This window comes from Rhinopithecus roxellana, chromosome 21, assembly GCF_007565055.1.
Source record: "Rhinopithecus roxellana isolate Shanxi Qingling chromosome 21, ASM756505v1, whole genome shotgun sequence".
In the NCBI taxonomy this organism is placed as follows: domain Eukaryota; kingdom Metazoa; phylum Chordata; class Mammalia; order Primates; family Cercopithecidae; genus Rhinopithecus; species Rhinopithecus roxellana.
In genome coordinates, this window is record NC_044569.1 from 39,949,168 (window position 1) to 39,972,304 (window position 23,137).

At 40.1% G+C, this 23,137-nt stretch overlaps 1 protein-coding gene across 5 annotated transcripts in view; it reads right to left on the minus strand.

Moving 5' to 3' along the window:
- The window catches only part of YES1 (YES proto-oncogene 1, Src family tyrosine kinase), a 93,592-nt gene that overhangs the window by 6,600 nt on the left and 63,855 nt on the right, over positions 1 to 23,137 (minus strand). For all 5 annotated transcript variants that reach the window (XM_030925833.1, XM_010354905.2, XM_030925831.1 and 2 more), the window contains 8 exons: positions 19,871 to 19,969; positions 17,902 to 18,005; positions 17,662 to 17,811; positions 15,236 to 15,391; positions 14,900 to 15,079; positions 11,704 to 11,780; positions 8,756 to 8,909; positions 5,125 to 5,256 (listed from right to left, as the gene is read on the minus strand). In XM_030925833.1, coding sequence (XP_030781693.1) covers positions 5,125 to 5,256; positions 8,756 to 8,909; positions 11,704 to 11,780; positions 14,900 to 15,079; positions 15,236 to 15,391; positions 17,662 to 17,811; positions 17,902 to 18,005; positions 19,871 to 19,969 — 1,052 coding nt within the window. The remainder of the gene's footprint in view (positions 1 to 5,124; positions 5,257 to 8,755; positions 8,910 to 11,703; positions 11,781 to 14,899; positions 15,080 to 15,235; positions 15,392 to 17,661; positions 17,812 to 17,901; positions 18,006 to 19,870; positions 19,970 to 23,137) is intronic.

Consider the following 23,137-nt stretch of genomic DNA (forward strand, 5'->3'; position numbering starts at 1 on the left):
TAGGTAATATACAGGCTGAGTATCCCTTTTTTGAAATGTTTGGGACCAGAAGTGTTTTGGATTTCTTTAGATTTTGGAATATTTGCATATATATAATGAGATATCTTAAGGGATGGTACCCAAGTCTAAACACAAAATTCATTTATGAGCCAGGCACGGTGGCTTGCACCTGTAAGTCCAGCACTTTGGGAGGTGAGGGCAGGCAAATCGCTTGAGCCCAGGATTTTAAGACCATCCTACGCAACATGGTGAGATCCCGTCTCTACAAAAATTAGCTAGGTGGATGGCACACACCTGTGGTCCCAGCTACTTGGGAGGCTGAGGTGGAAGGATCACCTGAGCCCAGTGAGGTAGAGGCTGCAGTGAGCCCTGATTGTGCCATTGCACTCCAGCCTGGGTGAGACACCCTGTCTCAAAAAAAAAATTCACTTATGTTTCATATACACCTTATACATATATGTATACATATATGTACACATACATATACATAATCTTAGAAACAATTTTGTGCACAAAACCAAATTTTGATGGCATTTTGACTGTGACTTGTCACATGAAGACAGGTGTGGAATTTTCCATTTGTGGTATCATGTCAATGCTCAAAAAGTTTTGGATTTTGGAGCATTTCAGATTATTTTTTGAGACGAAGTCTTGCTCTGTTGCCCAAGCTGAAGTGCAGTGGCGCAATCTTGGTTCACTGCAACCTCCGCCTCCCTGGTTCAAGTGATTCTCCTGCCTCAGCCTCCAAGTAGCTGGTACTACAGGTGTGCGCCACCATGCCCAGCTAATTTTTGTATTTTTAGTAGAGAAGGGGGTTTCACTATGTTGGCCAGGCTGGTCTCGAACTTCTGACCTCGTGATCCACCGGCCTTGGCCTCCCAAAGTGCTGGGATTACAGGCCTTAGCCACTGCGCCCAGCTGCATTTCGGATTTTTGAATTAGGAATGCTCAATCTGCACCACCTCCTTATGGCTGTTTGGCTTTGATTTTTGTAATTTGACCATGATACGTTTGCTTGAATTTCACTGAATTTATTTTTCTTGTTTGAGGTTCACTCAATCTGTGGGTTGGTATTTTGTTTTATCATATTTAGAAGATTTTTAGCCATTACTTTTAAAAAATGTTGCCACTGTTCCATTTTTTCCTCTTTTCTGCTTCTGGGACTCCTTTACATATAAATTAGATCTTTTCACTATGCCCCCCTGGTTTCATACATTCTGCTCTGCTTTCTTCCCCATTAGCTTTTACCTATGCATTATCTTGGATACTTTGTTAATGTGTCTGAATCCACTAATCTTGTCTTCTACTATGCTCATCTAGTGAGTACTTAATTTCATATAATGTTTTACGGTTCTAAGATTTCCATTTGAGGGCCAGGCGGAGTGGCTCACGCCTGTAATCCCAGCACTTTGGGAGGCTGCGGCGGGAGGGTCACTTGAGGTCAGAAGTTTGTGACTAGCCTGGCCAACATGGCGAAACCTTCTCTCTACTAAAAATACAAAAAATTAGCCAGGCGTGGTGGCACATGCCTGTAATCCCAGCTACTTGGGAGGTTGAGGCAGGAAAATCACCGGAACCTGGGAGGCGGAGGGTGCAGTGAACCAAGATTGTGCCACTGTACTCCAGCCTGGGAGACAAAGCGAGACTCTGTCTCAAAAGAAAATAAATAAATAAATAAATAAATTTCCATTTGATCCTTTCATATATATATATATAGATTCCAATTCTGCTGAAATTCTCCAGTTTTCCATTATTTTGCAAAACTTTTCTTCTATTTTAACATTCCATATATTGCTATTTTGAAGTCTTTTGCTAACTCCAAGATCTGAATTATCTCAGCGTCTGCTCCTATTGATTTTGAACTTTTTTTCTTTTCTTTTTTTTTTTTTTTGAGACAGTCTCCCTCTATCACCCAGGTTAGAGTGCACTGGTGCGATCTCAGCTCACTGCAATCTCCACCTCCTAGGTTCAAGTGATTCTCCTGCCTCAGCCTCCCGAGTAGTTGGGATTACAGGTGCCTGCCACCGTGACTGGCTAATTTTTGTATTTTTAGCAGAGATGGGGTTTCACCAGCTTGGCCAAGCTTGTCTCAAACTCCTGACCTTGTGATCCACCCGCCTTGGCCTCCCAATGTGTTGGGATTAGAGGGGTGAGCCACCACGCCCAACCACATTTTGAACTCTTGATAATCAGTCATCTCTTCCCTTCTTCGTATGTCTAATAACTTTTTATTTTGTGCTAGACATTTTGAATCATACACTGTAGATCATCTGGATCATGTTATCTTTTTCTGAAGGATGTTCAGTTTAATTCCATTTGTAATTTACTGGCAGATCAACTAGCTGTTAGGGCTTAGTTTTGCTTAGTTTTGCCCTTTCTCCTAGGGTATGGACTTTCTGGGGTCTCAACAAAAAGCCTAGGGTATTCTCCAACATCCATCCACTTTGGTTGGACAAGAACTCAGCACTCTGTAGCCTCTGAACTCTGCTTGACTCCCCAGCCTCCTAGTGGCTATTTTCTGTTAGGTCTCCCAGAGCTTCTCCCTGTGTATGTGCAGATTAGAACTGAGCAAGGACCTGAATGGATTTTTTTTTTTTTGAGACAGGATCTTGCTCTGTTGCCCAGGCTGGAGTGCAGTGGTGCAATCATAGCTCAGTGTAGCTTCAAATTCCTGGGCTCAAGCAATCCACCCACCTTGGCCTCCCAAAGTGCTGGGATTATAGGAGTGAGTCACTATGCCCAACTGGAATTTTAAAGCAGAATTTTAGAGTTCTTCCCCTATAATTCCTTCTCTGGGACACTGTCCTTCAAATCCCAGCACTTGGATCTCCGTCTCCTTTGCTTAATAAGACTTATGCTTTCTGTCTAGGTTTTACTGCCCTATTTTATTTTAGAAAATGCCTTCAGAAAAGCCAATATAAATGTAAGGCTCAGCTCAGGTACTTGCCCTGTCTTAAGGAATATGGCCTTTCTTGATGCAATGTCCTTCCCGTTCTTTTACATATTTTATTTAACTTTTGTAGTTGTTTATAGTGCTATAGTAAGTTGGATTTTTAGAGGCTAATGCCTCTCCATCACAGCTAAAACTGAAAGTTCCTCATGGTTTTACATTTCAAGTGAAACTATGGTGCATGGCTGTGTTGTTTTTTCTAGCCCTGTTTGCGGGTGTGGTGTAGGCACAGTTGGATTTATTTAGCATGGTGATTTTGCTAAGCAATGATGATGAAATCAGAGAAGGGTGAAGGGCCAAGTAACTGCAAAGGAGTGATTACACTGCTTCACTAGGGAATTTAAGGAGAATGGTTTCATGAAGGGGGTGAGGAAGCAGGAAAAGGTGGCGGAAACAATGAAGTAAAGATCCTGGTAGCATCAAGAAATTGCTAGGGTTGGGGTGGAGAGAGTTATCTAGAAAGATGGCAAGTGGTGGTCAGAAAGTAGATGCATGAAATAGATTTTGAAAAGGTTGCAGTTATTGGTAATGTTAAGGTTTAAGGTATGAAGATGGGAAGACTGGCAAAGGTAGAGTGAAAGACAAGATTACACAGGAGAAGAGTTCAAGCTACAAGAGACCAGGGTAATAGAAAAATCATCACCATGCTTACTAAGACGACAAGGAATTAAGACAGGAGAGGAGTTTTGTTGGAGAGGACAATGGTGAGTCATTAAATGAGAAGAACTTGAATGGTATCAGTGAATAACAGCAACAAGACAAAGTGGGTGATAAAATTTGATAGCATTAGATCTACAGTTGGAGGTATTAGGGAAGAGGGATATGTTAGATAACATGCAAAACCTTTAAGATTAGCAAAACAGTTTTTCCTAAAGATTAAATTTTATATGCTTTCTCTCTCAACATTAGGATACTTCAGTAGAAGAGTTTGAGAAGTAACAAACTAAAATAATACTCAATGATAGCTGAATTTCAAGTGGGCTAAAATTTCTCCTTCCCCCTAGGAACTATACAAATCTCATAATTTTGAAAGGGAAACATTTTTATTTTTCCTCTTTATTAATGGCAGACATATTTTTTAAAGTACTGGTTTATAAATAGGTTTTGTTAGGAGAAATAAAACAAGAAAAGGATCTCAAAACAATCTAATGAAGAAAACAAGGCTAGTACATATTTAAAAAAACATACCAGGGCCGGGCGCGGTGGCTCAAGTCTGTAATCCCAGCACTTTGGGAGGCCGAGACGGGCGGATCACGAGGTCAGGAGATCAAGACCATCCTGGCTAACACGGTGAAACCCCGTCTCTACTAAATGCAAAAAACTAGCCGGGCGAGGTGGCGGGCGCCTGTAGTCCCAGCTACTCCGGAGGCTGAGGCAGGAGAATGGCGTAAACCCGGGAGGCAGAGCTTGCAGTGAGCTGAGATCCGGCCACTGCACTCCAGACCGAGCGACAGAGCAAGACTCCGTCTCAAAAAAAAAAAAAAAAAAACATACCAGGATGGGCACGGTGGCTCATGCCTGTAATCCCAGCACTTTGGGAGGCCTAGGCAGGTGGACCACCTGAGGTCATGAGTTTGAGACCAGCCTAGCCAACATGGCAAAACCCCATCTCTACTAAAAATACAAAAAATGAGCTGGGCGTGGTGGCGGGTGCCTGTAATCCCAGCTACTTGGGAGGCTGAGGCAGGAGAATTGCTTGAACCCAGGAGGCAGAGGTTGCAGTGAGCTGAGATTGCACCATTGCACTCCAGCCTGGGTGACAGAGCGAGACTGTCTCAAAAAACAAACCAAAACAAAAAACAACAACAAAAAAACCTACCAGTCACACTACTGGGAAATAACAATTATTTAGGGTATGGGGTGATGACCCAGGATATTTAAGATATGTTTATTATCTGAGAGAACAGTAAGAGGCCCTTTTGGAAAATGTCCTAAGCTGAGGTGAATGTGGGGCATACCTCATATGCTCACCCAGTCAAGGATCGTGGCTTTCATTGACTGCATTGACTGTTACCCATCCAATGCCACAGTACAGGGAAGGAGTGGGGAGAGGGAGAGGCAGGGGGACTATGAGAAGAAATAAAGGCCTTTTTCCCGCTTACAATTCTGTTCCTAATAAACTCCTGATAAAGCCACTCACGAGATAACCAAGAGCTAATAAAATGCAAGCTTACCTGGATATGGCACTCTGCCCTTTGTTACCAGCTCTGTCTGCAGAATTCCAAATGACCAGACATCAGACTTTATTGTAAACCGACCATACAGCGCAGCTTCAGGAGCTGTCCATTTGATTGGAAATTTTGCACCTAAAATAATATTGACAATCTTGCTTAAATGTTTTTAAAAAATCTATTTGTGTAAATACAGCATATGCAGGGCTAATCTTCTGTCAATATCTCTACTGTAGTCGTCAGTGTCAATTCTTTAAATGTACAAGACACATGTGAGAAACATTAATTTTTAAAATTCATATTGAAATAAATTATATTTATTCCTGATTAGATAGCTGATGATTTAAAAAATAAGTTGGTTGTGGGAACAGAAAACAATTTAAGAAAATAGAGGCTGAAGCTGTAGTAAGCCAAAAATACGGGCTACAAGATGTGTAACTTTTAAGTACAGTCTGGCACCTAATAGCTGTAGTTAGCTATTGGTTGATGAGTGAATATTCTATTGAGTTACAATGTCTACGGGTTTTCAAACATAATCTCTTTCCTACTTTATATACCATTCTGGAAAATTTTATTGTACTACTTTTAAAAGCCCATGTTAATTTACTCAAATATTTAGTGTATGTCTTTTATGTGGAGGGCATTATGCTAATCATTATGGAAACCTAAAAAGCATGGCTTTCATGAAGTTTATAAACTTACTGTGGAAATAAGATTATAGGTATCTTGCATTCTTTAAGTTATTATATGTTTGTAGACAGTGTTTTAAAATAGAGTTCTTTAGATATTTAGACAAACAGATGATCAATTTTCCTTGGCACAATCACAAAACGTTTCATTTAAAAAGTCGCAGGTGGTTGGGCACGGTGGCTTATGCCTATAATCCCAGCACTTTGAGAGGCCGAGGCAGGCGGATCACCTGGCCAACATGGTGCAACCCTGTCTCTACCAAAAATACAAAACTTAGCCAGGCATGGTGATGCATGCCTGTAATCCCAGCTACTTGGGAGGCTAAGGCAGGAGAACCTCTTGAATCTGGGGGGCAGAGGTTGCAGTGAGCCGAGATCATGCCACTTCACTCCAGCCTGGGCAAACAAGCAAAACTCTGCCAGGCGTGGTGGCTCACACCTGTAATCCCAGCACTTTGGGAGGCCAAGGTGGACGGATCATGAGGTCAGGAGATCGAGACTATTCTGGCTAATATGGTGAAACCCCATTTCTACTAAAAAAAAAAAAAAAAAAAAAAAAAAAAAAAAAAAAAAAAAAAAAAAATTAGCTGAGGTGGTGGCAAGTGCCTGTAGTCCCAGCTACTCGGAAGGCTGAGGCAGGAGAATGGCATGAACCCGGGAGGCGGAGCTTGCAGTGAGCCGAGATTGCGCCACTGCACTCTAGCCTGAGCGAGAGATTCTGTATCAAAAACAAACAAACAAACAAACAAAAAACCAGTGGCAGCTACAACATCACTAATCATCAGAGAAATGCAAATTAAAACTACAATGAGACACCACCGTACTCCTGCAAGAATGGCCACAATGAAAAAGTCAAAAAAAACAATAGATGCTGGTGTGGATGTGGTGAAAAGGGAACATTTTTGCACTGACAGTGGGAATGTAAATTAGTATAACCACTATGGAAAACAGTATGGAAACTACTTAAAGAACTAAAAGTAGAGCTACCATTCAATCCAGCAATAACTTCCCAAAGGAAATGAAATCAGCTAGGTGTGGTGGCTCACGCCTGTAATCCCAGCACTTTGGGAGGCCAACGTGTGTGGATCACCTGAGGTCAGGAGTTTGAGACCAGCCTGGCCAACATGGTGAAACCTTGTCTCTATAAAATAAAAAAATCAGCCAGGCCTGGTGGCAGGTTCCTATAATCCCAGCTACACGGGAGGCTGAGGCAGGAGAATCACTTGAACTTGGGAGGTGGAGGTTGCAGTGAGCCGAGATTGTGCCACTGTACTCCAGCCTGGGAAAGAGATTGAGAAGCTGTCTCAAAGAAAAAAAAAAAAATCAATTATATGAAAAAGATACATACACACATGTTTATAGCAGCACAATTCACAATTGCAGATATGGAGCCAACCTAAATGACCATCGACCAATAAGTGGATAATAAAAAGTGTGGCATATACACACCATGGTATACTACTCAGTCACAAAAAGGAATGAAATAATGGCTTTTGCAAAAACTTAGACGGAGCTGGAGGCCACTATTCTAAGTGAAGTAACTCAGGGATGGAAAACCAAATATCGTATGGCCTCACTTAAAAGTGGGGCTAAGCTATGAGGACAGAAAGGCATAAGAATAATATAACGGATTTTGGGGACTAAGGGGGAAAGGTTGGGGGTGGATAAAAGACTACACATTGGAGGTGAAACCCCGTATCTACTAAAAATACAAAAATTAGCTGGGCATGATGGTACGAGCCTGTAATCCTAGGTACTTGGGAGGCTGGGGCAGGAGAATCGCTTGAATCTGGGAGGCAGACGTTGCAGTGAGCCGAGATTGTGCCACTGCACTCCAGCCTGGGTTGGGCGACAGAGCGAGACTCTGTCTCAAACAAATAAACAAACTACATATTGGGTACAGTGCACGATGCTTGGGTGATGAGTGCACCAAAATCTCAGAAATCACCACTAAAGAACTAGTTTCCCAAAAACTATTAAAAAAAAAAAAGTGGCAGCTAAATTAAGCCCTAAAGAATGGTTAGGATTTCACATATAAAGATTACAGGCCGGGCATGGTGTCTCAGGCCTGTAATCTTAGCACTTTGGGAAGCCAAGGCAAGAGGATTGCTTGAGCCCAGAAGTTCGAGACCAGCTTGGGCAACATGACAAAACTTGGTCTCTACAAAAAATACAAAGAATCCATCAGGCGTGGTGATGTGCACCTGTAGTTCCAGCTACTCAGGAGGCTGAGACAGGAGGATCACCTGAGCCCCAGGAGGTCAAGGCTGCAGTGAGCTGAAATTACGCCACTATACTCTACCCTGAGCGACAGAGTGAGACCCTATCTCGAAAAAACAACAACAAAAACAACAACAACAAAACACATTACAGATAGGAAGGCATTCCAGATAGAGGTAACTGCACAAAAGTATGGAGGTTGAAAGAAAGCACTATGTCTGAAGCAGGGTTTCTCAATCTTGGCGCCACTACCATTTTGGGCCTGATAATTCTGTGTTGTGGGGGGTCTTGCCTGCACATTTCTGTACACTGTAGGAGGTTCAGCAGTATACCTGGCCTCTACCCACTAAATATCGGCAGTAGCCCCCAGATGTCCCCTGGTGAGTGGCGGTACTGGGCAATATCTCCTGACTGAGACTCTCTGGCCTTTCCAGGAAAGAAATTAAAACAGGTTTGTTGTCATGTCAAATGAAGTGTAAAGAGGCTACTATTTGCTATATGTATAATGCAAAGGATACCTAGTCAAGTTCTTTCTTGGAGGAAATAACTACCAGAAAGCCATAGTGGTATTTACTGTACGTGATTTTATGAATGAAATCAATGTCTCTATGATTATTCTGAGGGAACCTAGAACAATTCTTATTCTGGAAAACCCTGTATAGTCAAGAGAGTTAAGCAAAACACAGAACACTACATTACAAGCTTTTATGTAAAAGTAATTTTACCTTGTCTTGCTGTGTATTCATTGTCTTCAATTAACCTTGCTAAACCAAAATCTGCTATTTTGCACACAAGATTTTCTCCTACAAGAATATTAGCAGCCCGAAGATCTCGGTGAATATAGTTCATTCTTTCAATATATGCCATACCATCAGCAATCTTGGAAAGCAAAAAACAAAAAACACAAGACATATAATACAAAGGGAAGCAGAGAGAAGACAATTATGATTAACGTCAAATTGTGTCACTGAAAATCATACTATCTCAGAAGTAGATGATGGTAACAGGGTATAGTCTAGAAGATAACAGGAAAACCAGAAAACATAATAAAAATGCAGGCTAAATTCAGATTTCAAAAATCTAACACTGGCTGGGTGCGGTGGCCCATAACTATAATTCCAGCAGTTTGGGAGGCCGAGGCGGGCGGATCATTTGAGGTCACGAGTTCGAGATCAGCCTGGCCAACATGGCAAAACCCCGTCTCTACTAAAAATACAAACATTAGCCAGGTATGGTGGTGCATACCTGTAATCCCAGCTACTCGGGAGGCTTAGGCAGGAGAACTGTTTGAACCCAGGAGGCAAAGATAGCAGCGAGCCAAGATTGTGCCACACTGCACTCCAGCCTGGGCAACAGAGCGAGACTCAGTCTCAAAAAAAATAAAATCTAGCATTACTCTGAAGACCAAGATTAACCCTCCTAATGTCTTCTTGTGTCAGTGGTTAGGAGAAGAGATAAATCACAAGGTAATTTAGTGCCTCTGGAAACAAGCTCATCAAGGTCCTTATCAGGCACAATCTAAGATGACACAGTGATAAAGGTATTAACCACAAGGTAGAGATTCCCAAACTACTGCTTGTAGGCCAAATGTGGCCTACAGCCTGTTTTTGCATGGCCAGAGAACCAAAACTGTTTTTTACATTTTGAGTGACTGAGACATGGTCTCACTCTGTCATGCAGGTTGGAGTGCAGTGGTGCAATCCTGGCTCACTGCAATCTCCATCTTCTGGGCTCAAGCAATTTTCCCATCTCAGCCTGAGTAGCTGGGACTTCAGGCATGCACCAGCACACCCAGCTAATGTTTGCATTTTTTTGCAGAGATGGGGTTTCACCATGTTGCCCAGGTGCAAAGTGCTGAGATTACAGGAGCCATCTTGCACAGCCTGGTTTATACATTTTTAAAGGGTTTTAAGAAGAAAAAAGTATGACAGATTGGATGTGGCTCACAAAATCTATTTTTTTTTTTTTTAAACAAAAATGGATTGCCAGCCTCCCCTACCACAGAGTGTCTAACTCAGAAGCATGAACCGGCCTGGCATATGCCTGTCGCCTATGTATAGTTTCTCAGTATAGTTTTTCTGAATTGTCAGATTCTGTGGACATTTGGATGCTAGGAGGTAAGATTCCAAAATGAGCATGTCAACCAAAGCCAATAATAAGGCCTCTCCAATAGCTACCACATATCTGAAGAGAAACTTTAAACAGTTTTCACTGTATATTTAAAACAAAAAGTCAGAAGAGTAAAAAAGTTCCACTTTAAACTGCATATATACCATCTTAATTCTTGTGTTGGACTACAGTAAATAAAAAATTCGGCCGGGCGCAGTGGCTCAAGCCTGTAATCCCAGCACTTTGGGAGGCCGAGACGGGCGGATCACGAGGTCAGGAGATCGAGACCATCCTGGCTAATACGGTGAAACCCCGTCTCTACTAAAAAAAAAAATACAAAAAACTAGCCGGGTGAGGTGGCAGGCGCCTGTAGTCCCAACTACTCGGGAGGCTGAGGCAGGAGAATTGCATAAACCTGGGAGGCAGAGCTTGCAGTGAGCTGAGATCCGGCCACTGCACTCCAGCCTGGGCGACAGAGCAAGACTCCGTCTCAAAAAAAAAAAAAAAAAAAAAAAAAAAAAAAAAAAAAAAAATTCAGCATACACTTTAGATTACTAATATTTTCTTTGGAACAGCACTCATCCACTTTAATTTTCTTAAAATTATCTGTTGAAATATGAATACATATAGACTTTACATTTGTGGAAACATCTATTTTCTTTTTTTCCAAGACGGGAGTCTCGCTCTTGTTGCCCTGGCTGGAGTGCAATGATGTGATCTTGGCTCACTGCAACCTCTGCCTCCCGGGTTCAAACGATTCTCTTGCCTCAGCCTCCTGAGTAGCTGGGATTATAGGTGCCCACCACCATGCCTGGTTAATTTTTAGTATTTTTAGTAGAGACGGAGTTTTACCATGTTGGCCAGGCTAGTCTCGAACTCCTGACCTCAAGTGATCCACCCACCTTGGCCTCCCAAAGTGCTGAGATTACAAGCGTGAGCCACCGCGCCTGGCCTGGAAACATCTATTTTCTAAGAAACCATATGATAGAAGACAGCACTGGACTAAGAGTTATATAGCTGGTTCTAATACTGGTTCTGTTACTAACAAGTTATGTGAATTTTAGATACCTCTGGTCTTTTGACACTTCATTAATCTGTAACATTAAGAGCTTGCATTGGATTATCTCTAATGTTCCTGCCAGTTCTAAAATTCCATTATTGGCCAGGTAATCCCAACACTTTGGGAGGCTGAAGTGGGAGGATCCTTTGAGCCAAGGACTTTGAGACCAGCCTAAGCAAAACAGAGATCCCTGTGTCTACAAAAAAAACATATTTTTTAAAATTAGCTGGGAATGGTGGCCTGCGCCTGCAGTCCCAACTACTCAGGAGGCTGAGGTGAGAGGATTGGTGGAGCCCAAGAATTCAAGGCTCTTCAAGCAGGCACCTATCAGTGCACCACTGCATTCCACCCTGGGTGACAGAATGAGAGTCTTTCTCTAAAAAAATAAAAAATAAAAATAAAATCCCACCATTTCACTACATAAACTATAATATTCTGGTAAGATTATTCTACATTTTAATATACACTTTCAATTCAAATGGATACATGCATATATACAGATACCTGAGCAGCCATATCAACCAGCTGTGGAAGCTTCAAATACTTTCCATCTCCTTCCTTAAGGAAATCTAACAAGCTTCCTGTAACAGACAGTAAGATATTCATATAAAATAAGCAAATCTTATATTAGGATTGAAATGAACACTCCACCCCAAATCACAACACAGAACTTCTTAGCTTTTCATTTTTTAAAATTTTGTGCAGTTTTGGAGTTTCTAAATAATTATCTAGATCCCAGAAGAGGTCTCTAAGCTGAAATTTTGAAAACTTCTCCTGATAACATATGCAAAAAAAAAAAGAAAATGCATTAACTTTACCTGACAAGAGGCATTTTTTTCCTTGCTTTGATCAATATCACAATTCTGATTCAGAAAGTAGTATTAAATACTTACATAATTTTAAGTAAATCTGAATCAAGAATTCAGACAACTAGGAATATCTTGGGCATAGTTAAAACTAAATACAGGTAGCTAAATGAGCTGCTGTTGAACTACTGCCATGACCAAGCTCTCTCTGAAAACTACCAAGTACTATGAATAACAGCAAAGAAAAAGAAAAAGGCTACAAGTCTGATTATGGTTTCTCTATTATTTGTTAAAAGCTTACAATGTACTTGAATTTAATCAAGAGAAAACATCACACAAACCCAAATTAAGGCACATTTAAAACATACAAGTGGTCTATTCTCTTCAGAAGTAACAATGCTATGGAAGACAGAGGAAGGTTCAGGAATGGCTCCAGATTAAAGAAGACTAAATAGAAATGACAACTAAATGGAATGCCTGACCATAAACTAGATCGGGGAAGTGTAGTTGGTATACTTACTGGTCCAGAGCTAGGGAAACCAAATTCCAGTTGAAAGAAAAAAACATGAAGAAAACCATGAAAACAAAGAGCAGAACAGTGGGTTTATGCTGGAGTGCATGGGGCAATGAGTTTGGACAGATTATCAAGGGACAAGTGCTAAGTGAATACCAAAATGAGGAATTAAAGAGTTTTAAAAATAGAAAGGACTTTTGTTATCTTGTATTCTAAATCTCTCCCGTCTGGAAATAATTGTTCCCAGTGGTCTGACAACACAGAATTCTACCATGTTCTCCCAATTAAATAATTTTTAAATTAATATACAGTGCTAAGTGGGCTATTAGCCTTACCTTCATTACATTTTTTATGCTCTCAATATATTTTTTAATTGTTAAAAGTCTTTATCTGAAACGGAGTCTCGCTTAGTCACACAGGCTGGACTGCAGCGATGTCATCTTGGCTCACTGAAACCTCTGCTTCCCAGGCTCAAGCCATTCTCGTGTCTCAGCTTCCCAAGCAGCTGGAACTGCAGGCACCAGCCACCAAGCCCGGCTATTTTTCGTATTTTTAGTAGAGACAGGGTTTCGCTATGTTGGCCAAGCTGGGATCGAACTCCTGACCTCAAGTGATCCGCCTGCCTCAGCCTCCCAAAGTGCTGGGATTGGAGGCGTGAACCACTGTGCCTGGCCTGCTTCCAATACCTTGATTTAAACATCTTCCCTCTCCTTTTCTCTTTTTTTTTTTTTGAGACAGGGTCTCATTTTTTCACCCCAGATGGAGTGCAGTGGCACAAGTACAGCTCACTGTGGCCTCAACCTCCTGGGCTCAAGCAATTCTCATGCCTCAGCCTCCTGAGTAGGGACTACATGTGTGTGCCACCATGCCCTGCTAATTTTTTTAGTTTTTGTAGAGATGGGGTTTCACCATGTTTCCCAGGTCAGCCACCATGCCTGGCCCTCCCTTCTCTTCTGGTTCATCTAATATACTCTTTGAAAGGGCATAATTGGGCTGGGTGTGGTGGCTCACGCCTGTAATCGCAGCACTTTGGGTGGCCAAGGCGGGCTGATCGCTTGACCCCAGGAGTTCCAAACCAGCCTGGGAAACAGGGAGAAACCCCATCTGTAGAAAAATACAAAAATTATCTATGTGGGGTGGCATGCACCTGTAATCCCAGCTACTTGGGAGGCTGAGATGAGGATCGCTTGAGCCCAGGGAGGTCGAAGCTGCAGAAAACTGTGACTGCACTCCACCCTGGGGGATAGAGTGAGGCCCCACCTCACAAAAAAACAAAAACACAAAACAAAACACCAAGCAAACCAAAAAAATGCCATATTTGGTAACTGTTTCAAGTATACATTCCTTCCAAAGAGCGCCAGGTGCTTTGGGTCTTTAGGTGTGTTCTGGCTATCAATAAACAGGCTGTATCATTTCTTAACTTTTGGTTTCAGTCCCCTTTTGTGGGGAAAACTTTTCCTATAGCAAATACGTAACTTGTAGTTGTCCTTGTCACCACTAGATGGAACTACTTCATTGGTCAAGATGAGACTACTGGAGAAGGTGACATAATTAGTGACTACTGTATATTATTGGTTCAAGAGTAAAAATAACAATAATAAAGCAGATCAAATCAAACATAAAAATCAGGCCTGTCAGCATATCTGCTGACTTACTAGTTCCTCTTTAAAGTATCATTTGCACAGGGAAAAAGAGGAAAGAGTATTAATCTCTTTATCCTCCCCCTAACTAACCCTGTTACTGAAGATCCCATCTTGTGGTCTAGAGTTTAGGAAAATGAAGAAATTTCCATTGAAAGTAGTGGGGAGGCCAGGCACAGTGGCTCATGCTGGTAATACCAGCACTTTGGGAGGCCAAAAAGGGAGGATTGCTCGAGGCCAGGAGTTCAAGACCAGCCTGGGCAACATTGTTGAGACCCCAGTCTCTATCAAAAAAACAAACAAACAAAAAAACAGTGGCCAAAAATTGTTCCTAGAAGTCCTGAATATAGGAATTATGTTTATATTAAAATGAGAAAACTAATTTAACTTTACCTTATTTCTTTGCTTTAGTACTAAAAATGTAAGTATCTTTCTGATTTTATCATTTTAATTAAATGTGTACAGACAATTTCTATTTTTTACCTTTCTAGCTTTTCCGTTTCTTTTAGCCAAACTTAAATTCAAAATTAATTCAGCCTGCCTACTTTTCCTTTTAAACGTCATACTATCCTCTGGAATAACTGGATAATCACAAAGCGTCAGGTTTCTTCTATTCAAATGTCTACAGAAAAATCTTAAATTAGAAAACAGTATATGATAAGTCTATATGCATATAAATAGAAATAAAGACTCTTAAAAATATTATCAACACGAATACCTAAAGAGATACTAATACATACCTTTTGACATAAATTCAGTGACAATGTAAATTGGCTCTTCAGAAACAACAGCATATAGTGGAACAAGTTTATCATGTCTTAATTTTTTCATTATCTGAGCTTCTTGAAGGAAAGCCTCTGGCATCATTGTACCTGGTTTTAGTGTTTTGATTGCTACTTTTGTGGTTCCATTCCATGTTCCTAAACAACACATTTTATGAATTTATATTTTAAAGGATTTTAGACCAAACTTCAGTAAACAGCACTTACCTTAAATAATGAAACATTTTATCATAAATTGTTGCACTTTAATCCACAGCTAAACAATGACAGAAAACAAAAATTCAGGCTTCTTACCCATCCACACTTCGCCAAAACATCCTTGTCCTAGTTTAACCTCTAGTCGCAAAGATTCTCGAGGGATTTCCCAAGCATCTTTTGCTAGACCTTGAGTCTGAGGTTTCACGGTTGGACACACAGTTGTTAACTTGTGGCATAAACCATCAGCATGTTCTAGATAAATGAATAAACTACACTGTAGAATCAATTACAAAAATTACAGGGTATGTAGTGTATCAATGTTTTAAGTTTAAACTGTAGAAAAACAAAAATAGAAGTCCTTTCGAGTTTTACTCTAAAAACACAAAACAAAAAGGGAGTTGTCCATAAGAAGCAAAACATGAAATATATATATATAAATATATAATATAAATATATATAAGTGAAATATTTTGTAAAATTTATTGTTAAGGCCAGGCACAGTGGCTCACGTCTGTAATCCCAGCACTTTGAGAGGTTGAGGCGGACAGATAACGAGGTCAGGAGTTTGAGACCAGCCTGGCCAATACGTGAAACGCTGTCTCTACTAAAAATACAAAAATTAGCCGGGCGTGGTGGTGCATGCCCGTAGTCCCAGCTACTCAGGAGGCTGAGTCAGATGAATCGCTTGAACCTGGGAGGCAGAGGTTGCAGTGAGCCAAAGTCGTGCCAATGCACTCTAGTCTGGGTGACACAGTGCGATTGACTCAAAAAATATATATGTATATACACACACATATATATTATTTACTAAATACTTAGTATGTATATACTAATATATAGTAAATATATTAGTATATTTGCTACTTAGTATAACTTAAAATATATATATATATTTTAAGTTATTATTTACTAAACACTTAGTATGTTCCAGTACTGTGCTAAATTCGCACTTTACAAATATCTCATATAAATGAAGTTTTGAAAACATATGCAACTTTCCCCCAAGGTCCTGCAGTTAGTAAATGGTAGAGATGGGATTCAAATCAAGGTCTGTCTGCTTCTAAAGTTCTGCCTTTGTACACTGGGTTTTATTAATTCTCAAAAAGAATGTTATCATTAAATGTTATATTTAATAGCCACTAATTTGTAACAGGCAAACCAAAAGTCAAAGAAAGAGTTCATTTAGGATCATTTAGGAGATTTTTTTTTTTTTTTTTTTTTTTGAGATGGAGTCTCACTCTGTTGCCCAGGATGGAGTGCAGCGGTGTGATCTCAGCTCACTGCAACCTCTACCTCCCGGGTTCAAGTGATTCTCCTGCCTCAGCCTCCCAAGTAGCTGGGCCTACAGGCACACGCCACCACACCTGGCTAAATTTTTTTGTATTTTAATAAAGATAGGGTTTTGTCATGTTGCCCAGGCTGGTCTTGAACTCCTGACTTCAAGTGATCTGTCCACTTCGGCCTTCCAAAGTGGTGGGATTACAGGCGTGAGCCACCATGCCAGCCCCTTTTTTTTTTTTTTTTTTTTAAGAGATGAGGTCTCGCTATGTTGCCCAGACTGTTCTTGAACTCCTGGCCTCAAGTGATCCTCCTGCATCAGTAGTTGGGATTAAAGGCACAAGGCACCATGCCTAGCAGGAGACTGATTTTTTAAATAAGGGAGACACAAAGTCAGGGAACCCTAGATTCATAACGGCTTAACTTGTGAATTCTGCTTATATAATCTTTCTTACTGTAAATGAGACATGTTCTCTCCTATTCTCACTAAATAACCACATAAATTCACATTGTGACAAAGGCAATTACAAGTGATGCCACTGCTTGGTAACATGCTTAATCAATGTCAAGATTGCTGGGTGACTTGACAGACATAGTTTGTAGATAGCTGTCATTGAAGACATTACCACGGAAACATCCCCTCTCCCAGTATTAATCATATAAAGACTTTCAGGGGCATTCATATACCAAATTGGTAATGAAAAATTTTGAGACAGAAGATTCTAATATTAAATACCTTCCATCCTTGAAAGACAAAAATGTCTATAATCGCTGTAGGTTAATTTTCTAGGATAAGAAAAATGTTATCATCAGACCAAATTTCATTGGATTTATATTTAGGAAAGCTTATGTGATCCAGCCCATGCAGAGGAAGGTAATCCTTCTGACGTAGCTTTTTCTGCTACCCAATGTTTACTTTTATTTACTAAGTGTCCATAAATAATTGCTTTTAGGTTTATTTTCACAATGTACATGTGATGAAATGAACTCCAATGTAAATACTATGCCAGTAAGATATAAGGACTCAAATGATGAGAGTCTATTAGCACATTATCTGAGTAGCACGATTCAAGTAGTAAGTATCACCTGTTCCTCCTTTTAAAACTAGAATACAACAGACATTTATTCAGTATGTATTATGTGTAAATAAGTGTGTTAAATCTTAAGAGAAATGAGGATATGGATTTTGTCCTCATAAACTAGAATGTGAAGAAATAATTTTTACCTTTGAAATATTCACATACCTGTGTAGTGTTTCACCAGTTTCTGCAGAGTATCAAATTGTGCTCTGGTTGTGATATAGTATCCACCATTGTCAAGCTTCCTAATTTTGTAGTGTTTCACATTGTCACCCCTTACCTCATCCCAATCACGAATAGAGAGGGAATAAGCACCTGGGTGAAAAATAAAAACTTTCACTATATCTTTCTCAAAATACTGCCCCAAGAAATTTTATACTTACACTAATATAACAATATTCATACCTTTAGTAGTTTCACTCTCTCTTACTAAGAAAATACCTCGTTGATTTCCAGGATTCAAAAGTAATCTTTCAGCATCTTTTCTCCCCATTTTGCCAAAATACCATCTGGAAAAATAATTAAGTGTTTTGAATTGAAAAGTATGAGGTTCAGAAAAATTATACACAAGTGTCAGTAAGAATGGAGTGGGATAGGTTTGGATGACAAAGAATAGCTAGAGAACACAGCTCAAAATACAGGAAAATGTAAGAGTTTTATTGATTAAATAGTAATATCACAAATATTACTGTTAGAATATACTCTTATAGTATTTCCACGTATTAACTACTCAATATGCCCCTTAAAACTCCACCTGACAGTCACAGGAACAGTAAATGGAGAAGGAAAGGCAGCAAAATAACAGACCCTTTCTGTCAGTGACAAATGGAAATATTAAGACTATGACAGGAAGAACAGAAGTGGTTCCCTGGTAACAGCATCATCATCTGTATTCAGTAAGACACAAGTATATCATACCCAAATTACTAGTAACTCTAAATATGTGTGGGTTTAATTTAATAAGGTTTTGTGAATAAAATGACAGTGTCTGCTGTGGAAGAGCTCACAGAAAACTGCAGAAGACAAAAGAACAAAACAGAAAGTAAGAAGCACCATAGTAGAACAAAGAGTTATTGAGACACATTACAAATCATTAATAAAAGCAAACAAACACTGATAGAGCACCTATCATATGCAAGGCACTCTGTTAAGTGTTGTAATATGAAAATAAAGTAGCATTTATGAATCCCAGATAAACTGGTTTAACCTAAAAGTAGTATGTCACTGAAGGTGAATTTTGACTTTTTAAAAGTTGCAAAAATAGGACACAGAACTCCCATACACCCTACAATAAACCCTACAACTAGGTTTCCCAATAGCTAACACTTTGCTTTGTCATACTCTCTGTCTCTCTATATGTATATGTGTACATGTATATATAGATACATATTTTTTCTTAACTAATTTTAGGTTGCAAACATGCTGAATTATTACCTCAAATACTTCAGTGTGTACTTGGTAAAAGAGAAGGATACTTTCCTACACTAACTACAATGCAAGTGCCTAAATCAAGAGGTTAACAGTCATATAAAACTAACTGAAGGTAATATTTTTTCATGGGCATATTACTTTTATAATTATAAAGTGGTAATAAATCTCTGAAATATTTAAAAATAGTAAAACCTTAAAGAATGTAAGTCTTTGGGCCAGGCGCAATGGCTCACGCCTGTGATCCCAGCACTTTGGGAGGCTGAGGCGGGTGGATCACTTGAGGTCAGGAGTCAGCCTGGCCAACAGGCAAAACCCCGTCTCTACTAAAAATACAAAAATTAGCTGGGCATGGTGGTGCATGTCTGTAGTCCCAGCTACTTGGGAGGCTGAGGCAGGAGAATTGCTTGAGCTCGGGAGGTGGAGGTTGCAGTGAGCCGAGATCACGCCACTGCACTCCAACCTGGGCGACAGAGCCAAGACCCTGTCTCAAAAAAAAAAAAAAAAAAAAAGAAGAATGTAAGTCTCTGATATGTATGGGATGCATATATACACCAATATACCCATCCATACCAGCACACCCCCATATATAAGCTGCAAGTTAAAAAATAAGTCAAGGCAGGGAATGAGGATAATCTGAAGGCAAATTTTTGAAGTGAGACAGTCTGAAAAATATGCAAAAGGTTTACAGATACATATTTAAGTGAAAATATAAAAGAGACTAGGCATAAGGAAATATAATTGATGCAGATTCGTTTATGATCCTACTGTAAGCGAATACTATGATGTTAGTTACTAATTTTTAAGTGACATCTATTCATATGATACATTAGCTGAATTAAGACTGGTATGTAATTCTGTGTGTGTAAAGTTGTGGCTCAGTAGAATGTGCATTAAAACATTTTAAAAATCAAAATAATTAATAAAATATGAAGTAGTGCCATACTCTTCTGCCTGAATGGAATCTGCAGGCGCTACATAATTGCTTGGGATATAACCATTCTTTCCTGTAGCGATTGATCTTGCTTCCCACCAATCTCCTTCCCTGCAACACATAAAACAGCAATCACCGCAAGGTAGACAATTGCCCAAGGTACAAAATATTGCAGTGCTACCTTCCATCTGAAGTAAACGAAGGGTATTACTTTCATTTTTTACTTATACATTCATTGGATCAAGAATTAAACTTGAATGATATTAAAAAATAGGTTACATAAATTAAAGGAAGCACAATTGCATACTTCTGTTCCAAATAAAGCCCCAAAACACTACACACTTTTAGTTATAAGATTTCTTTTTTTAACACAATTCTTTCAACCTAAGACAGACTACGGATGGTGAATAAAACAATTTGGGAAGTAAATCTTTCAAATTACTCCGTTTGTTTTCTTTTTTTTTTTTTCCTAAAGTTTTAAGGTGTAAGCTGCATGCCATAAAATTCCCCCATTTAAGATGTACAATTCACTAGTTTTTAATATATTCACAGAGTTGTACAACCATTATCACAATCAATTTTAGAATATTTTCATCGCCCCCAAAAGAAACCCTGTACCCCTAAGCAGTCACTCCGCACCCCCAACTCCCTCCAACCACTGGCAACTACTCATCAGCTTTCTATCTGTCTCTATGGATATGCCCACTGCATGCACTTCATATAAATGGAAATATGTCATTTATGTGGTCTTCTGTAACTGACTTCTTTTACTTGGCATAATTTTTTTAAGGTTCATCTAGGTTACAGCATGTGTATCAGTAGTCCATTCTTTATTGCCAAATGCTTTTCTCTTTTTTTTTTTTTTTGAGATGGAGTCTCGCTCTATCGCCCAGGCTGGAGTGCAGTGGCCGGATCTCAGCTCACTGCAAGCTCCGCCTCCCGGGTTTACGCCATTCTCCTGCCTCATCCTCCGGAGTAGCTGGGACTACAGGCGCCTGCCACCTCGCCCGACTAGTTTTTTGTATTTTTTAGTAGAGATGGGGTTTCACGGTGTTAGCCAGGATGGTCTCGATCTCCTGACCTCATGATCCACCCGTCTTGGCCTCCCAAAGTGCTGGGATTACAGGCTTAAGCCACCGCGCCCGGCCGCTTTTCTCTTTATAGTACATAAAATTGTAATACTCTTTTTTACTCATTTTAGATAAAAAAAAAAAAAAAAAACAAAAAACACAACGCTCTAACATTCCTGTAGCCAAACAATTAACAATGAGCAATAAAGTTAAAAACTGAATTGATGGGCCAGGCACAGTGGCTCAAGCCTGTAATCTCAGCACTTTGGGAGGCTGAGGCAGGCAGATCACCTGAGGTCCGGAGTTCAAGACCAGCCTGGTCAATATGGGGAAACCTGGTCTCTACTAAAAATACAAAAATTAGCCAGATGCAGTGGTGTGCACCTGTAGTCCCAGCTACCTGGGAAGCTGAGGCAGCAGAATCGCTTGAACCTTGGAGGTGGAGGTTGCAGTGAGCCAAGATCATGCCAATGCACTCCAGCCTGGACGACAAAACGAGACTCCATCTAAAAAAAAAAAAAGAAAGAAAAAAGAAAGGAAAAAAACCCAAAAAACACTGCATTTTTGGTTGGGCGCGGTGGCTTACACCTGCAATCCCAGTACTTTTGGAGGCTGGGGTGGGCAGATCACCTGAGGTCAGGAGTTCGTGACCAGCCTGGCCAACATGGTGAAACCCTGTCTCTACTAAAAATACAAAAATTAGCTGGGAGTGGTGGTGTGTGCCTGTAATCCCAGTTACTCAGAAGACTGAGGCATGAGAATCGCTTGAACCTGGGAGGCAGAGTTTGCAGTCAGTCAAGATCATGCCTTTGCACTCCAGCCTGGGTGACAAGAGCAAAACTCCATCTCAAAAAAAAACAAAAAACAAAAAAACCCTGAATTTCTAGAATAATGCACACTTATAAACATGTTATCTAGAAATATTCCAGTAAGACCAAAATTAGCCGGGCGCGGTGGCTCAAGCCTGTAATCCCAGCACTTTGGGAGGCCGAGACGGGCGGATCACGAGGTCAGGAGATCGAGACCATCCTGGCTAACCCAGTGAAACCCCGTCTCTACTAAAAAAATACAAAAAACTAGCCGGGCGAGGTGGCGGGCTCCTGTGGTCCCAGCTACTCGGCAGGCTGAGGCAGGAGAATGGCGTAAACCCGGGAGGCGGAGCTTGCAGTGAGCTGAGATCTGGCCACTGCACTCCAGCCTGGGCGACAGAGCGAGACTCCGTCTCAAAAAAAAAAAAAAAAAAGACCAAAATTAAATTATAATTCAGAACATGAGAACTATGTGTGGTTTATAACACATAAGCCCTCATTTTTTCAAAATTAATGTGAAAAGACCAAATATAATCAGTCTTTAAACAGGAAGACAGATATGGGATTTGTTACTAAAGATTAAATGCATGTTTTGCTTCACCAAAGACAAAAATTGAAAAGGTACTGTCTAAATTAAAATGTTATAAATGCCTAGATAAATTTGCTCTCTAGAAAACGAATGAAAAATCCCTCAGTAATTCAAATATTTAGAAACTCATACACTTGGTTTGTGGTTCCTCGTATATACTAAGCACTTTGAGATACATAAACCAAAAACCTTGTATTTGATCCTGCTAAGCATTCATTGATTCATTCTAACATTTACTGAACACCTATTAAGTGATAGACTTTAGAGTGTGCTGGAAATAAAAGTAAAAAGACAGTCCTTGACTTCAAGGAATTCCCAGTCTAGAGCTGGGTTTTGCAACTTCAGCACTATTGACACCTTGGACTTGATCATTCTTTGCTGTGGGAGGCTGTTGTGCGCATTTTAAGATATTCATCAATGTCCCCGGCCTTGACTCCCTAGAAGACAGTGGCAGCACCCCAACTGTGACAACCAAAAATGTCTCCAGATATTGACAAATGTCCCCTGGGTGATTCTGTGCCAGGTTGAGAACCACTGGTCTAAAAGAATGACAAGCAAGTGACAAATTGTAATTCAAAATGTGATGAGAGCTATGATTGAGGTTTGCATAGGCTGCTATGTAAACACCTAAGAGAGATACTTAATTCAGCAGGGGATAGGACTGGGCCAGGCAGGGGAGGAAGAATGTAAGGAAAGGCATCCTTGAGAAAGGACATATTAACTATATTTTGAAGGGTGAGTAGGATTAACTAAATAAAGGAAAGAAATGGAAAGATGAGAAATCACATTCCAGAAAAAAGAAACAGTATGT